Raw genomic sequence first — 18,912 nt, 5'->3', positions numbered from 1 at the left:
ATTTTATTGTAAAAGATACCAATTCTTCTACTAACACTGTTTTATATGTGATTTAAACCGTAGCTATTTTTTTTTCCCTTTAAAATAGCCCCAAACTTTAGGATGTGACATCAGTATTTAACAATTTCAATGAACAAAACCAACCAAGAAAGCTTTCCTCTTTCACAAAGGCAGTCACTAGGGTGCTTCAATTGAAGGAAAACATTTAATCCTCTGTGAGATCTTCATGTCTCTGACTCCCTAGTACTGGTATTACAGGCCTGTACCACACCTGTTGATCTAACCCAGGTGTACTGGCTAGTTTTGTGTCAACTTGACACAGCTGGAGTTATCACAGAAAAAGGAGCTTCAGTTGAGGAAATGCCTCCATGAGATCCAGCTGTGGGGCATTTTCTCAATTAGTGATCAAGGGGAAAAGGCCCCTTGTGGGTGGGATCATCTCTGGGCTGGTAGTCTTGGTTCTATAAGAGAGCAGGCTGAGCAAGCCAGGGGAAGCAAGCCAGTAAAGAACATCTCTATATGGCCTCTGCATCAGCTTCTGTTTTCTGACCTGCTCGAGTTCCAGTCCTGACTTCCTTGGTGATGAACAGCAGTATGGAAGTGTAAGCCGAATAAACCCTTTCCTCCCCAACTTGCTTCTTGGTCATGATGTTTTGTCCAGGAATAGAAACCCTGACTAAGATACCAGGTAATAAATGGTAGCAGATATATATCATAAAGCTTTCATTAGGAGTTGTAAATTAAATAGTTGAGTCAGGGTGGTTTCACTTATTGTCTAGCCTGTCTTGAACTTTTGATGATTCTCCGCCTCTCCCTCTTGAGTAGTGGACTTACAAAGCAAACCACACATGCACTGACTTCTGCTTTGAATGCCTTTTTACTTCTTGGCAAGCTGACACTCATTTTCTCCATAGCATTTCTACTACTTTAGCTGAAGGCATACTTGTCCTTACTGCAAGGTTTTATGCTCTGCGTGTTACAAACACACTAGTAGATATTTAGAGAAGAAAAGAACAGGAAGACAATTGTAACTTAAAGGCAAGATGTCATTAACTTGCAGTACACAAAACTCTTGAGTGTATTACACAGATAAGCTTACAAAAAATGTCACAGAAAAGAACATTTCCGTGTTGCATATCACCTGCCCATTCAAAAAGGCCCAATAACATTAAGACCACCAGAACTGGGGGCTGCAGAGATGGCTCACTGGTTAAAAGTGCTGACTGCTCTTCCAGAGTTCAATTCCTAGCACCTATATGGCAGTTCACACTATCTGTAACTCCAGTTATAGGGAATTTAACACTCTCACACAGATATATGCAGGCAAAATAGCAATGCATATAAAATAAAAATACACCATAAAAAGAAGTCAAGAGTATCCCAAGAAACAGCCAAACAAACCCCAAACCACCAGAACTTTAAGCTACTCTAAGTCTAATTCTATCTACTCACTGCTCTCTCAGCCTTTTCATCCTTTTTAATTGAGGTTAGCTTCAGAAGTGTCACTTAGTACCATACAGAACTATAAAGCTTCAAAAGAGCAAATCTTAGGAAGGAAATGACATCTCCCCTTTGCAGACACATGGAAAACCTCTTGCACTGACTCTAGCTAGCTGCAAGAATAGGGAAAAAAGAACTCACCTTGATTAAAACATTGATATTGTTTGTTATTTTCAGTGCAACAACTTTTATCTTGTTCTGTAAAGGAACACAAAATTAAAATTTAGTAATTTCTGTGCACACATACCATTCTGTATGGAACCAAATTCACATCTCTAGGTAGAAATTCCTAAGTAGAGGTTTAAATCTATAATGTCGTCCCCCCCCCCCCCCATTTCTCTACTCCATGCAAATCAACCATGCTTCTTTGATAGACTAAACTGCAATTTACCTAAAAAATACAACATGGAGTTATATAAGAAGTATTTTAAAGGAAACCAGCATATACTACAGGAATTTGTAATGAAAAGTGAAAAGATTTCACTAAGAGTGGTTTTATTATGAAAGATCACGGGAAACCAAATCCCAGCAAGGATCAGAGTCAGTCACTGGAACTGACAACTTCTGTGTCATCAGTCAGCCTTCTTACCTCCTCTGTTTTTAAGGCCTCGCCTGTTTTACCCTGGAGAGCCAAGCGAAGTTGTCTGATATAAACCTGCAGGCCCCGTGCAAAGTACTGCAACCTAAATGACAAAGCGTTTAATCAGTAACTCATCACTACAATTTTGTTCTTAAGTAATTTTCTGTGGCAAAACAATGCACAGTGCAGAAAATGGCTACGTGAACAACAAAAAAATACTTTATGTTATTAGTTTCTGATCTAGTATTTCAGCAAACATTTGCTGCTGAGATAGACTTATGCTGTCCAGATGGCCAAGTGCCTTTTCTATCTTAGCTTCCTAACTGGCTGATACTACAGTCTGTAAAGATATGCTGCCTGACTGATCATATAGTAAACAACTCCCAGTGGGAAATTAGAGGGTAGTAGCAAGTGGCAAGTATGGGTCAAGCACTGAAATTTTGTTTATGGCAAGTGGTATCCTTATAAAAATGAACCACTAACTTGTCTAGCACTGCTCCTCCACTAATCCTGTTGAATTTATCAACAACTGTGGATATAAGTACTCAATACTACTAGGTGCTGGGCGTTGTACAAGCTTATTCATATCCCTACTGTCATTCAAATTTAACAGGTGAGAAACATCTGAGGAGTTAATCAGCTGGGGCCATGCCTAAGACACAGGTCAAGAGAGAAGAGTTAAGAGTTCTTTTCCCAGCAGGGACCTAAACTCCCACATCTGTGAAATGTTCACAGATGTGGCTTTTGGATTCTCATCCTATATAAGGAAGAGTGGGAAGAATCAGATCTTATAAAGCAAATAAAACCCAGAGAGCCTCTTCCATCTTTGTTAAGGACTAAGCCACTTCTGTCATATATTACCTAATTTTGAAATCCTTGAGCTTTTCTGCATTCAGTTTGGCTGTTAAGAAGTCTGGAAGTTTTCGCCCCAACTGATGAAAACTGTACAATAAGCACTCCACATAACTGAACTGCAGCTTGGGCTCCTCATTACCAGCATTCTCCCCATTTTCTGCTTCTTCTGGAGGGAGAGGCATATACTCCTAAGGAGGAGAGAGCAGATGTTTGCAGTTTGTTCTAAAGACTCTGCTATAAAGAGATACCTGTGTAATTGTAAAGCATGATTTTAAGACACAGAACACTAGAAACAGACTAGAAATTGAGCTAGGACCTATTAAATCAAGGATCTGACACATCAGCCGTCATGAACCTATGTTACAGCTGCTACCACTAATATCTAAAGTGGAAAGAGCTAACATTGGGCAGTAGGCACCAATGTTCAATGTACACCAAGACTACATTCTTAATTAAAGTATTTTTTTTCTAAAGTCCATACTGTTTTAAGTTTGTACTCTTTACACCGAAAGTGTGACAAAGGCATTCAATGTCAGCCTTACAACACCCAATAGATTGGAAAGCAGCAGATGCTAAATGACTCCTTATATGCCAAGGGCCTGAGGCTTATCTCTGGCCATTTATGTAACTGCTCACATCAAACAGGAGAGTCACTCCGTGACGCTGATGATGATTTTTATCAGATGGCCTATTTTCTCCACAATTACAAACTAAACGACAGACTATTTCCTGGTTGCTACAGCTACTTGGCCTTAGGCAGCTACCTAGTTGGTGGCCTGGAACAAATGACCTTTGCAATGCCAACTACAGTTTTTAGCACAATCAGAAGAGTTAGTGATACTTTCTTTTTCACAGAGAGAAAGAATATCATTTTGATTTGGAAGGAAGGGGATGATCTAGTCTCTAAATCATGGGTGATCTTTATGCAAAGAATCAGCAGCTTGGAAATCCAAAGAGACTTCCTTACAAAAGAGGAAACACAAGGCCAGAGTATTCAACTAGAATTAATATTCAAGGCAAAATTCAAGCTAGTTTTCACATTCTAAAAGTTGATAATATATTAGTCTTTAAGGCTAAAAAATTGACCATATCACAAGGAAAGAAGAAAGTTCTTACCAATAACTTATCAAACAGTTTTCTTAAATTTGTTTCTAGTTTTTCCATGTCACCACAAAATGAACTCATCTCTGCCAACAACTTTAATACCTGAAACACACAAATTTACTCTTAGAACTATGTTTAAATGAGCAGGAGCTATGAATGAGAGGAATTCTATAAACCTTTGAAAACCTGGTTGTTTTCAATTAAGCTTCTCAGAACCATGTTAGAACTGGATAAATCCCTAGAGATGAAATCTTACAATTAAACATTAAAGAAAGTGAAGGCCCTTAGTACAGTCATAATGTGCATATCTTAGCAAATCTAGGTATCCAAATTCCAACACATCTGCAAAAAGCAAGGAAAAAAAATAGCTATGATTCTTTCTACTATGGGCTCATGCAGACAATGTTAGGTACAATGAAAAAAATGATAAATACATTAATCTTCCAATTAGCACTCAGAATCTGCAACACCAACCAAATTTACAGTAGGTTCTTGCTATTGAAGTTAGACTCTAGTAACTATATGGAATATTAGTAACTGCCAATATCTGGAATGTTCATCCTGCTGCTTCCAATCTCAGGCTGTGCTCAGCTTAGCACAGGACATCTGATGCACATTACTGTGCAGCATATACTCAAATCCCCTGTTCTAGAGATAGCTGAAGGAAATGGCATATCCATTTCCAGGTTTTCAGTCAATTCCCTACCATCACAGCTATTTGCAGAGCCTGGTGCTGTGCCACACGGTGTGATTCAGGATTTGAGTAAAGTCAAACACTGGTGGAGGAGAGATAGTGCAAACACCACAACATATCCCATGACACCTGCGTCTGCTATGGCTGACAGCCAACAAAGGAGGGTATTCACTCCACTGGAGGACAGGGTTACGTAAGGGATATGTGGTGTTAAAGCTAGTTTGTTTGTTTGTTTATTTATTTATTTTGGTGTTTCGAGACAGGGTTTCTCTGTATCATCCTGGCTGTCCTGGAACTCACTTTGTAGACCAGGCTGGCCTCGAACTCAGAAACCCACCTGTTTCTGCCTCCCAAGTGCTGGGATTACAGGTGTGCGCCACCATGCCCGGTTTGCTAGTTTATTTTTAATGCTTGTAATTTGTGTGTACTGACATATGCCTGTACATGTGGAGTTAATACAACAACTTGCAGGAGTCTATTCTCTCCTTCTACAATGTCGTTTCTGGGGACAAACTTAGGTCATTAGGTCATTAGGTTTAGTGGGCAACACCTTTACCTGCTTGAACCATCCGACTGGCCTAATCTAGTTTAAATCTGTATGAAAACTTGTCATGAATTAAGTTCCGTATTTAAAAGTATTTAGGCTTTAAGGGTATAAACTTCGTACAATCACATTTACAGGAAGTACTGCCCTATCACAGCAGCTGCAGTGGAACCCATACATCATTTCTATGCAATTCATTCTGGCCTTAGATTACTGGCTAGCCACTGCTAGACCTTTCAGTTACACTCCTGGAAACCAGATCTAAGTCAGTGACTCACATTTCCCCTAAAAACTGGGACTAGCTTTGTGGTGGTTTTTAAAGCAGGAATGTTCTCTTACCTCCAACTGTATGTCAAGGCCTTCCACTGGGGTGGTGAGGGTGCTGAGATTAGGGAGAACCTGCTCACAGAAATACGTCACAAACCTTGTAGAATGAACATTTTTCTGTAAAAAGGAATGCAAGAAATAAAAGTAACAAGTCTTTTTTCAAAGATTAATAGCAGACTGCCATTGAAAAGCATGGATTTAGTATCTCAGCATTATGTGGCCTTCCTTGCAAGGTTATTGGGAACATCCGGACATCGGTAGATCTTGAATGTCTTTTTTGACTCTCAGGTTAAATTTAGTGACATGTCAGTGCAGTATTTACACACTGCATATTTCCCAAAAAGTATACATCCTTCATGTTTTTCAAACTAGGCACATCTATCCCAGAAAACTCATGTAGGGCAAACACGGAGACAGAATGCAAGTTCTTACAATTTTTACAAAGCTTCTAAGCAAGCCCTTAGAGAAATGTCTTGCTGCTTTGGGTTCTTACAATGCTGCTCTGCTTTCAGTTTGCCCCACTATGTAAGGATGCTTTTATGGGAAGGTCTGAGGAGTGTTCAAGTGAATGAATACAGGCAGACTCAAGAGTAACCCAAGTATCATCAACATGGAACAAAGAGCTCACAGAGAACAGAGGCACAGCCTGCCGCGTGCACTGCAGTAGCCTGTCCACACAGTCGGGGTCTGAGGGGCTGAAGGTCTGCTCCAGGTCAGCCTGTTCCGCCACCAGCTCTACCAGCTGCTGTCTTCCACTCACTGTCTGTAAGCTTTTCAACCCAGACAGTATCTTCATGAACAAAACAAACTCTTCCCCAGTCACATCTTCTAGGACCTAGAAAACACAGTTGAAAAGAACAGCATTTGAATGAGAGGCAGAGCTCATTATCCAGATAGCATTACTTCCGTTACATACTGATGCTTCTGTTTGCCAAAATGCCAGTTTTAAGTTCAGACAAAGGAAAAGCTGTATTCTCTAAGAGGACCAGAGTTATTTTTAAGAAAATCTTGATGTAAAAAATTGGTTTTGACATACAAGGCATTGCCAACATACACAGCAACAGATTTACAATATATCTATAGATTAAAATTTCACAGATTGAGTAAGAAAGATACATAAAATGGCTCTTGGAGGGGGTGGGGAGTGTAGAAGTGATTAAGAAATTCTGTAGAAAACTGTTAAGTCCAGCCTCCTACAACTAAGTAGCCTGTCAGTCTCCTGTATCAGTGGGACCACACTTACACTCACTAAAGCTTGCAATTAGGACCCTTTCTACTCAGATGACTATAGGACATGGCAGTGAAGAACATTTCCACCTTCTCAGCAGCAGTCTTTCCAGTCAGTGATGTCATGAGAGAAGAGGCTAAATTTTCGTTAAAAGAAAATTATTCCCCAAATTTGGCAATTTAAAAGTGAGTGAAAAGTCAATTTTGACATTCCTTGGCAATTTTAGCCTTTCTACCTATGCTAGCTGCTTAGAGTACACAAATAAGCGTGGTGTGATAGTTAATAACCTAAGAGACAAGATCCTGGGCATGCCCGTGAAGGCTTATGCAGAGGTTAACTGCTGTGGGAGGTACCATTCACAGGCTGGGGTGTGAGGAGGATAAAGAAACCACTAGCTAAGTATAAGTATTTATCTCCTTGATTCTTGATCGTGGATACAATGTCACCAGCTGCATCAAGTTCCTATAACTGTGACAGATGACAAACTGCCTGCAACTGTGGCCCAAAACAAACCTTTTTTTCCCTCAAGTTGTTTTTGTCTGATATTTTGTCACAGAAATGAGGTAAGCAAAGCAGCTAACACATATGTTCTTATCGGAAAGGTTTTACAGGCAATGACAAAAGCTTATTATTTCCATTTTTTTTCATTCTACTATTTCATTTTAAAATCTCCAGAATATTTTAAGCATCTCAAGATGAGAGAACAGAGTAAGGAGCAGTAGGATAGCAACCCACAGGGTTTCAGTATGACTAAACCCTTCACATCAGCACGGGCCATGCGTCAAAGAGTGATCAATACAAGGTATTTATGGTAAGTCCTTCTGCAGAGGGCTCTGTCACTTCTGTCTAAAGCACCCCCAGCACGGACAACCCGACAACAAACCTTCTTGGACTCAGTGAGTATGAGCTCCTCTACTTCCTTAGTCAACACTTCATCTGGGAGCGTCTTGAGTTTTGTGGACAGGAATTTAATTGCTCGTTCTCTAACAATGTCTTCTCCTTGAAGAATCTGGCTAAATAAGCCACCTAATGTTCCTGTGAGGCAGAAGAGCAAGTGTATAGTGTGAAGCGTTCACATGAACTTCATCACTGTTCAAACAAACACTGAATATCACCAGTGCTGGCTAAAGTCCGTCTGAAACTTTCCTAGACAGGCCATATGCTTTGCTCCCGGGGCATCAGCTTTAGCATGACAGACCTTTATCACCCTCAGTAACAAACTCAGGTATTTTGGAAGAATTTCTTTAAAGTTGCAAAAGAAACTTTTCGTTACATTTCTAGGGGAAATTTGAACTGTTATGTTTGTTTATTTTTAAACAATTACTTCTATTGGAAAGTCACAAACATCTAAGTTGGGAGGCCTCAGGATAGGTCATCACTTTTATTTATTTTTTTTTTTTTATTTTTATTTTTTTTTGGTTTTTCGAGACAGGGTTTCTCTGTGTAGCCCTGGCTGTCCTGGAACTCACTTTGTAGACCAGGCTGGCCTCGAACTCAGAAATCCGCCTGCCTCTGCCTCCCGAGTGCTGGGATTAAAGGCGTGCGCCACCACGCCCGGCTAGGTCATCACTTTTATGAAAGAGACCTCTTAGCAAAGCCCAAGTTCCCTAGCTTCCTACAGCTTTGAGCATGACTTAGAAAAACTGCCTTTACCTTTTGCATCCATCTTAAATATACTTAACAGAGCATTGTTCACCAGGTTAAATTCTGCAGAGTCATCTGGGGAGAGAAACAACAGCACACAGCACAGTGAGTAAGGAATAAATTACCCCACTTGCTTTCATTTTCAAGGTTAAGATTCAACGGTTTTACCAAGCCACCTATACCTAAGCGCCACTCTCGGGGGACGCACTGCTCCCTTACAAGGATAGAGAACATTCCTGGCCATGACCATGAACCTTGAATGCTAAGGCTGCATAAGTGCTTCACTGTAGGAAACAGGTGAAATGATGACTGCTTCAAGTCTGAAGAGAAGCTCACCATTATGCTGTTATAAACAGGACTAAAAACAAAACAAGCCTCACAGGTCCAGACGTCAGTGAGGTTCACGATACTGAACGAGAGGGCCAACGTCATCTGACAGAGGCAGGACCTCCATGCCCACCACCCGAGCAAAACAAAGCTAAGTAGAGCCAATATTCCAGAGAGAATATTTACAGTAAAAGGCAACAAAAGAACCTCTCACCTGTCTGCAGAAGCTGGGTCAGTATATCTGCTACTCTTGGAAGGTTTTCTCCTGTGGCAAACTGAGGCAGCTCTTTAATTGCTTGGCGTCGTATCTGGGCATGATTTCAAACAGACAAAAAAAATAACTAAAATGGTATCATAAAAAAAAAAAAAAACGACAAACTAAGCTTTTAGGACAACTAAAACCAGGAAGAAACCATCTTAAGAAACACATGAATTATAAAGTATGTTTTTTTCTTAAGATTTGTAATTATTGTTCATGTGTGTGAATGATGGAGAAGAGGGATACAAACAGCATATGTGCACGTGGGGTCGAAACACAACTCTGTGAGGCTGGCTCATCTGTCACCGTATGTGGGTTCTGTGGACTGGGATCAGGGTGTTAGGCTTATGTGCAAAGTACTCGCTCAGCCTCCTCACCAGCCACAAAGATGAGTTGATTATTTAAAGAGTTTTTTCTTTTATTTTTATCTCTGTGTGTATATGTGTGTGTCTGCACTATGTGCTGGTGCCCAGAGAGGACAGAAGGACAGAAGAGGGCACTGGATCCCCAGGAACTACAGTTGAAGGCCACAGTGAGTGCCTGTGGGAGCTGGGACAGCAGCTTCTCTAGAGGAGCAATAGTGCTCTTAACTGCTGAGCTCTCTCTCCTGCCACAAAGATGAGATCGATAACAGTTTTAAAAATAGTTCTCTTCCCTCTGGTTGTCTCTGAGACATGGTACTGCTGTGTTGTGAGACTGGTCACACACTTCTTGGCTTAAGTGATCCCTTGCCTCAGCCTCCTGAATAACTGAAGCACAGATATGTCCCACTGCTCAATTTACCACTCAGCTGTCACAGAATAATAAGACAAATGAAGCTGAAAGGGACATTAAGTAAAGGACTGGAGCAGAGAGATGAGTAACTACAAACATGTTTGTATGTAACTTCTATTCAACTGCTGGATTATGACTTTTAGGCATGTTAATACACTGTTCCTTTAGAACAGCATCCATGACAGAGCCTTGACCAGGAATTATTTTAGAATCTTCCATGCTGACTACTTAAATTTGAATGAACAAGACTCTAATTTACTAGCTCTCATATTAAAAATGATGCAGTTTCCATCTAACAACACTGCATGAGGTGCTAGTGATTCACTCATTTCACATGGAAAGTTAAGAGCTAATAGCCGAAAAAAATCTCAGAAGCCTGCACAAGTAACTAGAAATGCCAAATGTTAATCCTTGTCTATAGGAAAAGGATTTATTCTTAATCTGGTAAATCAGTTATAGATATTACAGTGACCAACTATTTTTATGACACATATAGTAAATTTGTAGGTATAAAAAATGCATTACAAATCTAATTTCATATGAATTATGAACAATCTAAGATGTGGGCTACATTCCATTTTCAACAGTGGATAATGAAAAAACAAAATAAAAAACTTGTTATTCTATATATTTTTCATAAATACAAGGTAATAAAGTTATTAGTATTTTCTCAGTTGTAGCATTCACACTGGGTCTGATACAATGTGACCATACTATGACAGCAGACTATAGACTAATTGCTATTTTGATCATGTTACTTTTACATAGATAATAAAATGCTTACTCAAATGTCAATCATAAACTTACTGACACATCTTCATCCTCACAGAGGTCTAACTGTGCATTGATAGCAGAATCAGCCAGCTCTGGAAAATGCTTAAAGAATTTTGGTATAAACTGAGCTGCTAATCGCTTTTCCTTGGTGCCGCCTTTCACGCCATCCAGTATCACTTGGTAGGCATCTTTATGCTGGAAAGAGGAGGAGATGGAACAATACTGAAGGACTAGAAGCTAAGGGAGACAAACCACACACACACAAATGCTTCAGATGTTTACAAACACTAGTTTTACTACTTAAATTGGACACAACCTTTGTACTTGATTTCTCTACTCCCTATTGCCCATTCCCACTATCAACTGGAAAAGAAAAATATGACCCTAATTTTAAGTCCAGGCCTTGAAAGTGTGTCTTGCCAAAAAAAAAAAAAGTGTGTCACGCTTTAAAAGTGGGGAGATACTGTAGAACCCTCAAAGTTATGTTACATTTACTTACAAAAAAGAAAAACGTTCCTGTGGCCAGGCATAGTGCTACTACACACCTGTAATGCTTGCATTTCTCAGGCTGGGGCAGAAGGTAGCAAGTTTGAAGACAGCCTGAGGTGCACATGCAAGACCTTGTCTCCCCCTGTCTCCCACCCACAGGAACCTGCTTCTAATTAGTATTTTGAGGAAGGTGAAAGGAACACATTTCTGAAATTAAATAATCCTAGGGAAGTTTAATTTCATCTTATATTTTAGAATGTGAAAGCAGTAGCAATTTGTATAGCCAGCCAATTTTGGATTAAGACAAATTCTAACACTGCACATGACAATACACTAAAGCTCACTTGTTTCCATCAAATAAACTTTTTTTTTTTTTTTTTTTTTTTTGAGACAGGGTTTCTCTGTGTAGTCCTGGCTGTCCTCGAACTCAGAAATCTGCCTGCCTCTGCCTCCCAAGTGCTGGGTGGCACCACCACTGCCCGACCATCAAATAAATTCTTAAGTGCTCTCAAACAAGTTCCCAGTCCTTCTCATAAGCTACCTCCAAACTGGCCCTTTCATTACATGACACTGATCATGTTGGCAAGTAATTCAAAAATACAAACAAAGACTTCTGTATGGACATATGAAAACAACTTCAGTAAGAATGAACTCTAATCCAGAAGTCAATGTTCCATTAAAGAACTAAGCAATGATTGCCACTTACACAGTGCAAAAATCCAATGACATCATGCCAGCTCTTTGAATGACTGTCTTCTAACTATCACACTGGCATGAGTTCACTTTTTGGTGTTCCTAAAGTATATCAGTGATGACAGCGCACATGTGTGTGCAAGCGCGTGAGACAGTGTGATGATATTGGGTGTCTTCCTCTACTGCTCTCTACCTCATTTCTTAACTATGGATTTTTACTTAGGTATATGTGCATACATCTTTGTATGTGTGTGTTCTATGTGTGTGTGGTGACTGCAGAGGTCAGAAGATGGCATGGGATCCCCTGGAGCTGAACTTACAGGTGGCTGTGAGCTGCCTGGCTGATATGGGTGCTAGAACCAAACCTGGGTCCTCTGCAAGAGGACCTTTTCAACCCCTCTCCACATTACTTCTTACTGATCCCAGGGCTCACAGACTGGCTAGCCAGTGAGCTCCAAGGACCACCTGTCTCCACCTCCCCAAATGCTCAGGTAAGACTCAAGCCACCATGCTGAGCTTTTATGTGCATGTTAGGTATCTGAACTCAGAGCCTTGTGTGGGTGGCACTTTACCAATGCAGACCTCTCTTCAGCCTTCTACTTGTCACTGATGTAGAAAATAAAACAGAAGTAGTATCTTCAGCAATCAGTGACTTAGTGGTAGGTTGGACTATCCCCAGCATTAAATATTACCAATAATGCATAGCTCTGTCCATCCCTCTGCCAGCATGGCTGTTAGTTCCACATGAGTTCACGGTGTCGACAGAGAGAGTTTCAGGCCAGCCAATTACATGATAAGACACTGTCTCAGAAAATATCAGAAGCATTAGCCGTAAGTCCTTTGTGTGTATGTGTCCAAAGAGGCCAGAAGAGCAGATCCTCTAAACTAGAGTAATAGGACAGTTGTGAGCCATTATATTGGTGCTGGGAATTGAACCAGGGTCCTCGCTTGGCAAGACCAACAATTATTTTTAGCCCCTGAACCACCTCATCAATACTTGGATGCATTTCTAAAATCACGTTTTGGTATGTTTCAATAATTAATAAAACACAACTCTAAATTCCTTAAAAGTATTACTTCAAGAAAAATATAAGTTACAATTTGAGCCATTTTCATCAATGTATTCTAAGAAACTGTATGTATGAAGGCATAGAACATGTGATGTGGGAGTGAGGCAGAGATAGGGAAGAGGGGAGAGTGGGAGTGCAACCAAAACCAAGGATGTATGAAAAAGCATAAGGGAGTAGGTAATTGGTAAGCTAATTTAAGAACAACAGAGTTTGAACAGAGGTGTCTTCTGGACATCCTCAAAAGATGGAGGTAATTAAATAAAAACCCAAGGGCCAGAGGTGGGTGGCTCCTTCCCTATGCATTGTTGCTCAGGGAGGCCTCTAAGGTTCCCCAAACACAACAGATAATTGCCACTGTGATTGGCAGCCCACCAGAACTAGGTGGTAAGACTTACTGCTGATAAGCCTGCTTTGGTTGCAGGCCATAAAGAAATCAGGCTGAAATAAGCTGGAAGCTTCCTTCCTGCTGGCCAGCCCTCAGAGTGCTGAAGAGTCTGCAGGATGTCGAGGGAGACTTGTCATCAACAGTCACACTTAGTTGTGAACTCTTGACAGGGAAGGCAAGATATCCCCACTGGAGAAACAGTGGTGAGTCTGTTAATGTAAGAAACCAACTGCTTTCCCATTGGAATTGAGGCTGGCTCCATAGGAAGGAATTCACAGCTTGTACTGTGAACCTAGTCAGAAGCCTATGGCTGGGAAAGTTATAGGATCAAGTAGGGTAAACTATAGCTATTCTTTTACTAAATGGACACATGTCCATCAAATTTCTGCCTAAGCAACTATACTTATCTGTGTAGGTTAGTGTCGATGTCAGCACTGCTCAGAGAAGCTTCTGTTTACAGTGGAGAATAGCAACAGCAGAGACTCTTAAGTGGTCAAATACTGTGACTAAGTGACTGTTGAATACTCACCAATAAATGGGAGGTATGTTATCCCCCTCCCGGCTCAGGGAACATCACAGTAGGGAAGGTAGAAAGAACACAAGTTCTAGAGGATGGAGTGAAGTGTTGAAACATTCTGCAATTCACAGCAACTGTCACGTGCACAAGACTGGGCCATCAACAGCCTATCATAGAATGGGAAGGGACTCATGAGACCTCACCCCTCCCTGAGGATCTGTAAGTATTTACTGGTTGCCAGAGGAAGGGAAAGAAGTTTTCTTTGATGGTGAAGACTCTGGTAAAGTACTTATGCTCCTGTAAATGCCTCATCTATACTCTTGTGTAATCCAGATGAAATTCACTGGGTCACAAACAAAACACAAAAGTAGAAGGACTAGCTGGGTAAAAGAAGGGGTCAGTAGAAAGAGAGAGAACAGGGTATGATCAAAATAGACTACATACATATACATATAAATGTCATATTGCGTATAATTACTATGTACTAAGAAAACAAAATACGCTGCAGATGGTCAGGCAGCCTGCATTATGTGGTCAGAGATTAGGTGAAGGACAGGATTTTAACAGATTTTTGAATAAGAAAAAAGATGAAGGGGCTGGGTGCCCCTCAGTGGTGCCACCCTTGCCTGGCACTGGGTTCCACACCTAGCAGTGCAAAATAACGTCAAATACAACAGAACCCTGAAAGAAAGAAAATGTTTCAGCTAACCGATACGACGGCTTTGTCCTTGATGTAATGGGAGTCTGCACTTGGTACTATTAGGTACTAGTGTTTTCATGTATTTTTCAGGAACTTGGTCCGTGGCTGTAGTTTAATCATACAAACTGAAGCTACTAAAAGAAACTCCAGTCAGCAAAGCAAGTCCTCCTCCATGAGGAGACAATACACTCAGTCAGCATCAGGGAGCAGGAGGACATCTCAGAGCAGCCCACTCACTGCCTGTCCCTAACAATGTCTGACACACATGCTAAGGTAGTTTATGAAGGTCAAAAGAAAACCTGAGGTAGTTGGTTCTCTCTTTCCACCATGAAGGTAAGGGACTGTCACGAAGCTTCATGGCAGGTGATGTGAAAAGTTCCTAAAAGACAGAATATCACTATATAGGTCAGGCTGGCTGGAACTTGTTATACAGCCTAGGCTGGCCTAGACTTCCTCCTTCAGAATATAGGAGTGTTCCAGCAGACCAAGTTAAGTCTTCACATTTTAGAACTAAGTTAAAATATGAAATAAGGGGCCGGGCAGTGGTGGCGCATGCCTTTAATCCCAGCACTTGGGAGGCAGAGGCAGGCGGATTTCTGAGTTGGAGGCCAGCCTGGTCTACAAAGTGAGTTCCAGGACAGCCAGGGCTATATAGAGACCCTGTCTCGAAAAAAAAACCCAAAAAACGAAATATGGGTGGATTGCACATCACTCTCATGGCTATTTGGAGGCTGTGGCTGAGTGCAGTGAGGAGGGGAGCTGAAGGAGCAGAGTCACAGTGGGGGAGGCAGGAGTAGTCAAACACAGAAGAGACAGGGACAGAAGACTGAGGCATTAACACGTCATTTAGAATTTATCACCTGCAATCTGCTTATTAGGAATGCAGGCTCTGTCTATTAAAAAGATCTTTTCATTTATCAGAGGTGGACTTTGTAAACGTTTTTGCAGATGCTTCTTCGTATTTCTTCTACTTTAAGAAATATTTTTAGAAGACAAGGTACAGTGTAAGGATTTAACACTTATTTCCACAATTATAATTAGTAAAGGAATAAGAAAATCCATACATGAAATAAAATACAAACACGAAATACCATTAATAAGTACACAAAGAGTGTTAAGGAGGTTCCAAAAGGACTGGAGAGATAGCTAGGTGTCTGAATGCTGGCTACTCTTCACAAGGGAGTTGGACTCCTAGCATCCATGAGGCTCACCACTGTCTATAGCTCCAGTTCCAGGGAATCTGATACCCTCTTCTGGCAAAACTCAAATGTACAAAGCAATAAAAATTTTAAAGATCATTAAAAAAAATAGGAGAATGAAAAGGATCTGAATAGCTTCAGAGAAATTACTAATAAGACTAGGGGAGGGAATAGCTAGGCATGATGGTACTGCTTATAATCCCAATGAAAGTGGAGGCAGGAGGACGCTGGAGCTTGCGGCTTCAGGTCCCAGAGAGACTGTTTCATAAAACAAGGTGAACAGCTCCTGTGGACTGATAAAGGGGATCTCCAGCCTCTCCACGTAGGGACACACGTGGACACATCTCTCCTGGTAATCTTCAGAAGACTGGGTTTTTCCTTGTATTTGGGAATGCTGCTTTGAAAGAGTTTTGACCCAGAATGGGGAAGAGTACTTTGCCATATAAGAGCTGAAAAATCAAATTAAAGACAACTGATCTAAACTGCCAGTTTCAGAAGGGTCCACATAGCAATCAGCTAGGGAATGTAACATGAAATTTGATTTTGTAAAACAAACAAGGTATTTTTCTACAACGGATGATGGTGTCTTCTCTACTAAGCTATCTCTTGCCTTTGACAGTTACAACTGCAGCAGCACCCTAAAGCCCGCTGTGGCTTTTTTTTGTAAGCACTTTCAGGCATTTCCTCTAAAGGATGCGGGCAGGACTCATTGTGCTGCTTATGCTGCCCTCTGTGTTCTAAATAATGGCTCTCCGCATCAGTGTCATGAAGATGCTGACCGACCATCTGTGGGTCATCACACTAGGTCCCAATGCCCAGTGCTTAGTACCTGGAAGATGCTCAAAAAACTGCATCCATCAGACTGCCAGCGCTCACTTGAGCTAAAACACAGGTCTCTTCCCTGTCGGCTTCTGTCTCTTAGCTCTTCCTAAACAGCAGTTTGCCTTGAGAAAGACATTTCTGACCTCTTGAAGAAGGTGATCAAGTCAATCTAGCTTTTTGTTTTTTTAAGTCATAAAGATAGCATGAGGGTGTGGGTGGGGGGAGGCAAAATGCTTGCTTTGTCATTATGAAGACTTGAGTTCAATCCCCAGAACACACATAAAAGTTTGGTTCACAGCGTGTATCAATAATCCCAGCACTTGGGTGGCAGGCACAGGAGGATTTCCAGGGCTTGTCTGACAGTCAGTCTGGTAGAATGGACGAACTCCAGATTCACTCAGAGAATCTGTCTCAGAATAAGGTAAATAGGAAATGAGGAAGACAACCCATGTCAACCTTGGCCTCCACATGCATGTGCACACACAGACCCACATTACTAGCTATACACACACACACAATAAAAATGAAACTAGAACTGTTTAAGTATCACAGGATCTGTGCAACTCTCCCTTCTCACATCCAGGTCACAGTGAGGTCTGACACTTGCACATTCAGGAGCAGTTAGACTGGGGATGATCAACCCGTACAGTCTACAATATTCCAAAACCCGAGGCAAAGGGAGAGCAACTTAAACATACGTGGTTGCAAGCATTCCAGAAAGGGATACCTGTCCCTCCCCATACAAAATGAGCTTGGCTTCCATCTGCCCTAATGTACTCTATGTAAATGGCTGTCAAAACACACTTTTCCTACTTCAGCAAAATACAGGGTAGGGGACACAACAGCAGGAAATACAGTCTCAGAGTTTTCCCAATTTCTCTCTTTAGGAGAACACCATCCACATATTGGCAGAGAATTCCTATTCTAGGTTCCAGCCCTAGCCTCTCTTGCTGATGTGCAGCAAAATTAAGTTTTGGTAGAACAATTAGCTACACTCCTCCCTAACTCTGTCACAAACAATCAACAAAAGTATGCTGCCCAAGTCTGTCCTATCACTTGTCCTAGAAACAATGAATTCCTCTGACTGACCATCCTAGTTTCCTTTTTGTCATAGACAAGACAAAAAAAAAAAAAAAAAATCCTGCATTACAACTGGCCTAAGAGCGTTTACACATCTGTGAAGGTGAACCTACACACTTCTGAAAATAAAGTCCCCACAGACATGGAATGTAGGGAAGGAAAGCCGTCTGACACTTGAAGCCGGTACATTTATTCACAATACTAGGTTAAACTACAACAACGCCCTCCTCCACTTCCCCTTAAACTTAGGGAGGTTCTGCTTGAATTGCACACGTTCTAAGGAACCGGAAGGGACTCCTTCATCACTCAGCTCAAGGATGTTTCTCTCTCTGTGCTGTGGGAAGTACACACGGAGACATCACCAAAGCATCTAAGCACTGAAAACATGTATTTCTGAAACCTCCAGGCCAGACTGAGTTCTTTCCCCAGAGGACACGCACATGACCTTCCAATTCAGGTTCAACACAAGGTGTCAAAGCTTGGAAGAAGAACTCAACAGCTTTTAAGAAAACTGCGCCTGGGGCCAAGGGAGCGGAGAGCACTTCCCAGAACGTTCTATTTGGGGCTGGATCTTTTCCCTCCCCACTGCTGCTCCCTGTGACTTTCTTCACAAAACTCTTCCACTGGAAATAATACAAAACGCGTGTCCTTTCCTCGCGCATCGCTAATCGCCAGAGAGAGCGCGAAGCCACTACCGCGCCTCCAACGCCCGCCACAGCTGGGTGCGCGACAGGCGCAAAAAGGCGCTCAGAACGAACGCCGCCGCCGCGAGTGAGAGTTCCAATCTAAGTCCGGGCAATTCGGCCTCGCCCACGGTTTGCACAGACCCTGCATCCGACTCTTTCTAGATCTTTCCCAACTTCTGCCTCCAGAACCGACAATTTCGATCTCTTGAGGAAAACTTTCCATTTCATCAACAGCCCGGGAAAGGCGGCGCGGCTGACCGCCGGGTCCCGGGAGACCGCGGGAAGGCCGTGCTGCGGGGCCGCGCGCTCCCAAGCAGGCCGAGGCCGCGTTCCCGTCCCGAGTGCGCGCCCGGCGACGCGGCCCAGCGCGGCGGGAGCCCAGACCCGAGCGGCCGGCCCTGCAGGCCGCGGGGACCTACCTGGCCCACTTGCTCCGTGGCATCGGCGAGGATGCCGTAGTTGCGGTACAGCTCCTCCACCGTCGGCATGCTGAGCGCCAAGTTCCGGGCCCGCTCCCGTCGCCCAACACCTCGTCGGCGCCACCGCCGCCTCCACGGAACTTATCTAAGCCGTCGACCGCACTAGTACGCCGGGAGCCGCCGCCGGGCCGCCACCAGTCACCGCGTACAGCACGGAACCGCCCCCAACGTCTACGCAGAGA

General features: G+C 42.2%; 1 protein-coding gene across 3 annotated transcripts in view; it reads right to left on the bottom strand.

Annotated features, from left to right (window-relative positions):
- Positions 1-18,912, bottom strand: part of Api5 (apoptosis inhibitor 5) — a 26,366-nt gene extending 7,454 nt beyond the window's left edge. For all 3 annotated transcript variants that reach the window (XM_021154047.3, XM_021154042.3, XM_021154051.3), the window contains exons 1-11: positions 18,671-18,912; positions 10,644-10,805; positions 9,018-9,111; positions 8,486-8,551; positions 7,716-7,867; positions 6,233-6,439; positions 5,617-5,721; positions 4,052-4,141; positions 2,942-3,123; positions 2,090-2,183; positions 1,642-1,698 (exon numbers count right to left, since the gene is read on the bottom strand). In XM_021154047.3, coding sequence (XP_021009706.2) covers positions 1,642-1,698; positions 2,090-2,183; positions 2,942-3,123; positions 4,052-4,141; positions 5,617-5,721; positions 6,233-6,439; positions 7,716-7,867; positions 8,486-8,551; positions 9,018-9,111; positions 10,644-10,805; positions 18,671-18,739 — 1,278 coding nt within the window. In that variant the 5' untranslated portion in view covers positions 18,740-18,912. The remainder of the gene's footprint in view (positions 1-1,641; positions 1,699-2,089; positions 2,184-2,941; positions 3,124-4,051; positions 4,142-5,616; positions 5,722-6,232; positions 6,440-7,715; positions 7,868-8,485; positions 8,552-9,017; positions 9,112-10,643; positions 10,806-18,670) is intronic.

This window comes from Mus caroli, unplaced genomic scaffold (assembly GCF_978045245.1).
Source record: "Mus caroli unplaced genomic scaffold, Mus_caroli_1 scaffold_2, whole genome shotgun sequence".
Lineage (NCBI taxonomy): Eukaryota > Metazoa > Chordata > Mammalia > Rodentia > Muridae > Mus > Mus caroli.
Note: the sequence above shows the minus strand (reverse complement) of the source record. Positions and strands in the feature narration are given on the sequence as shown.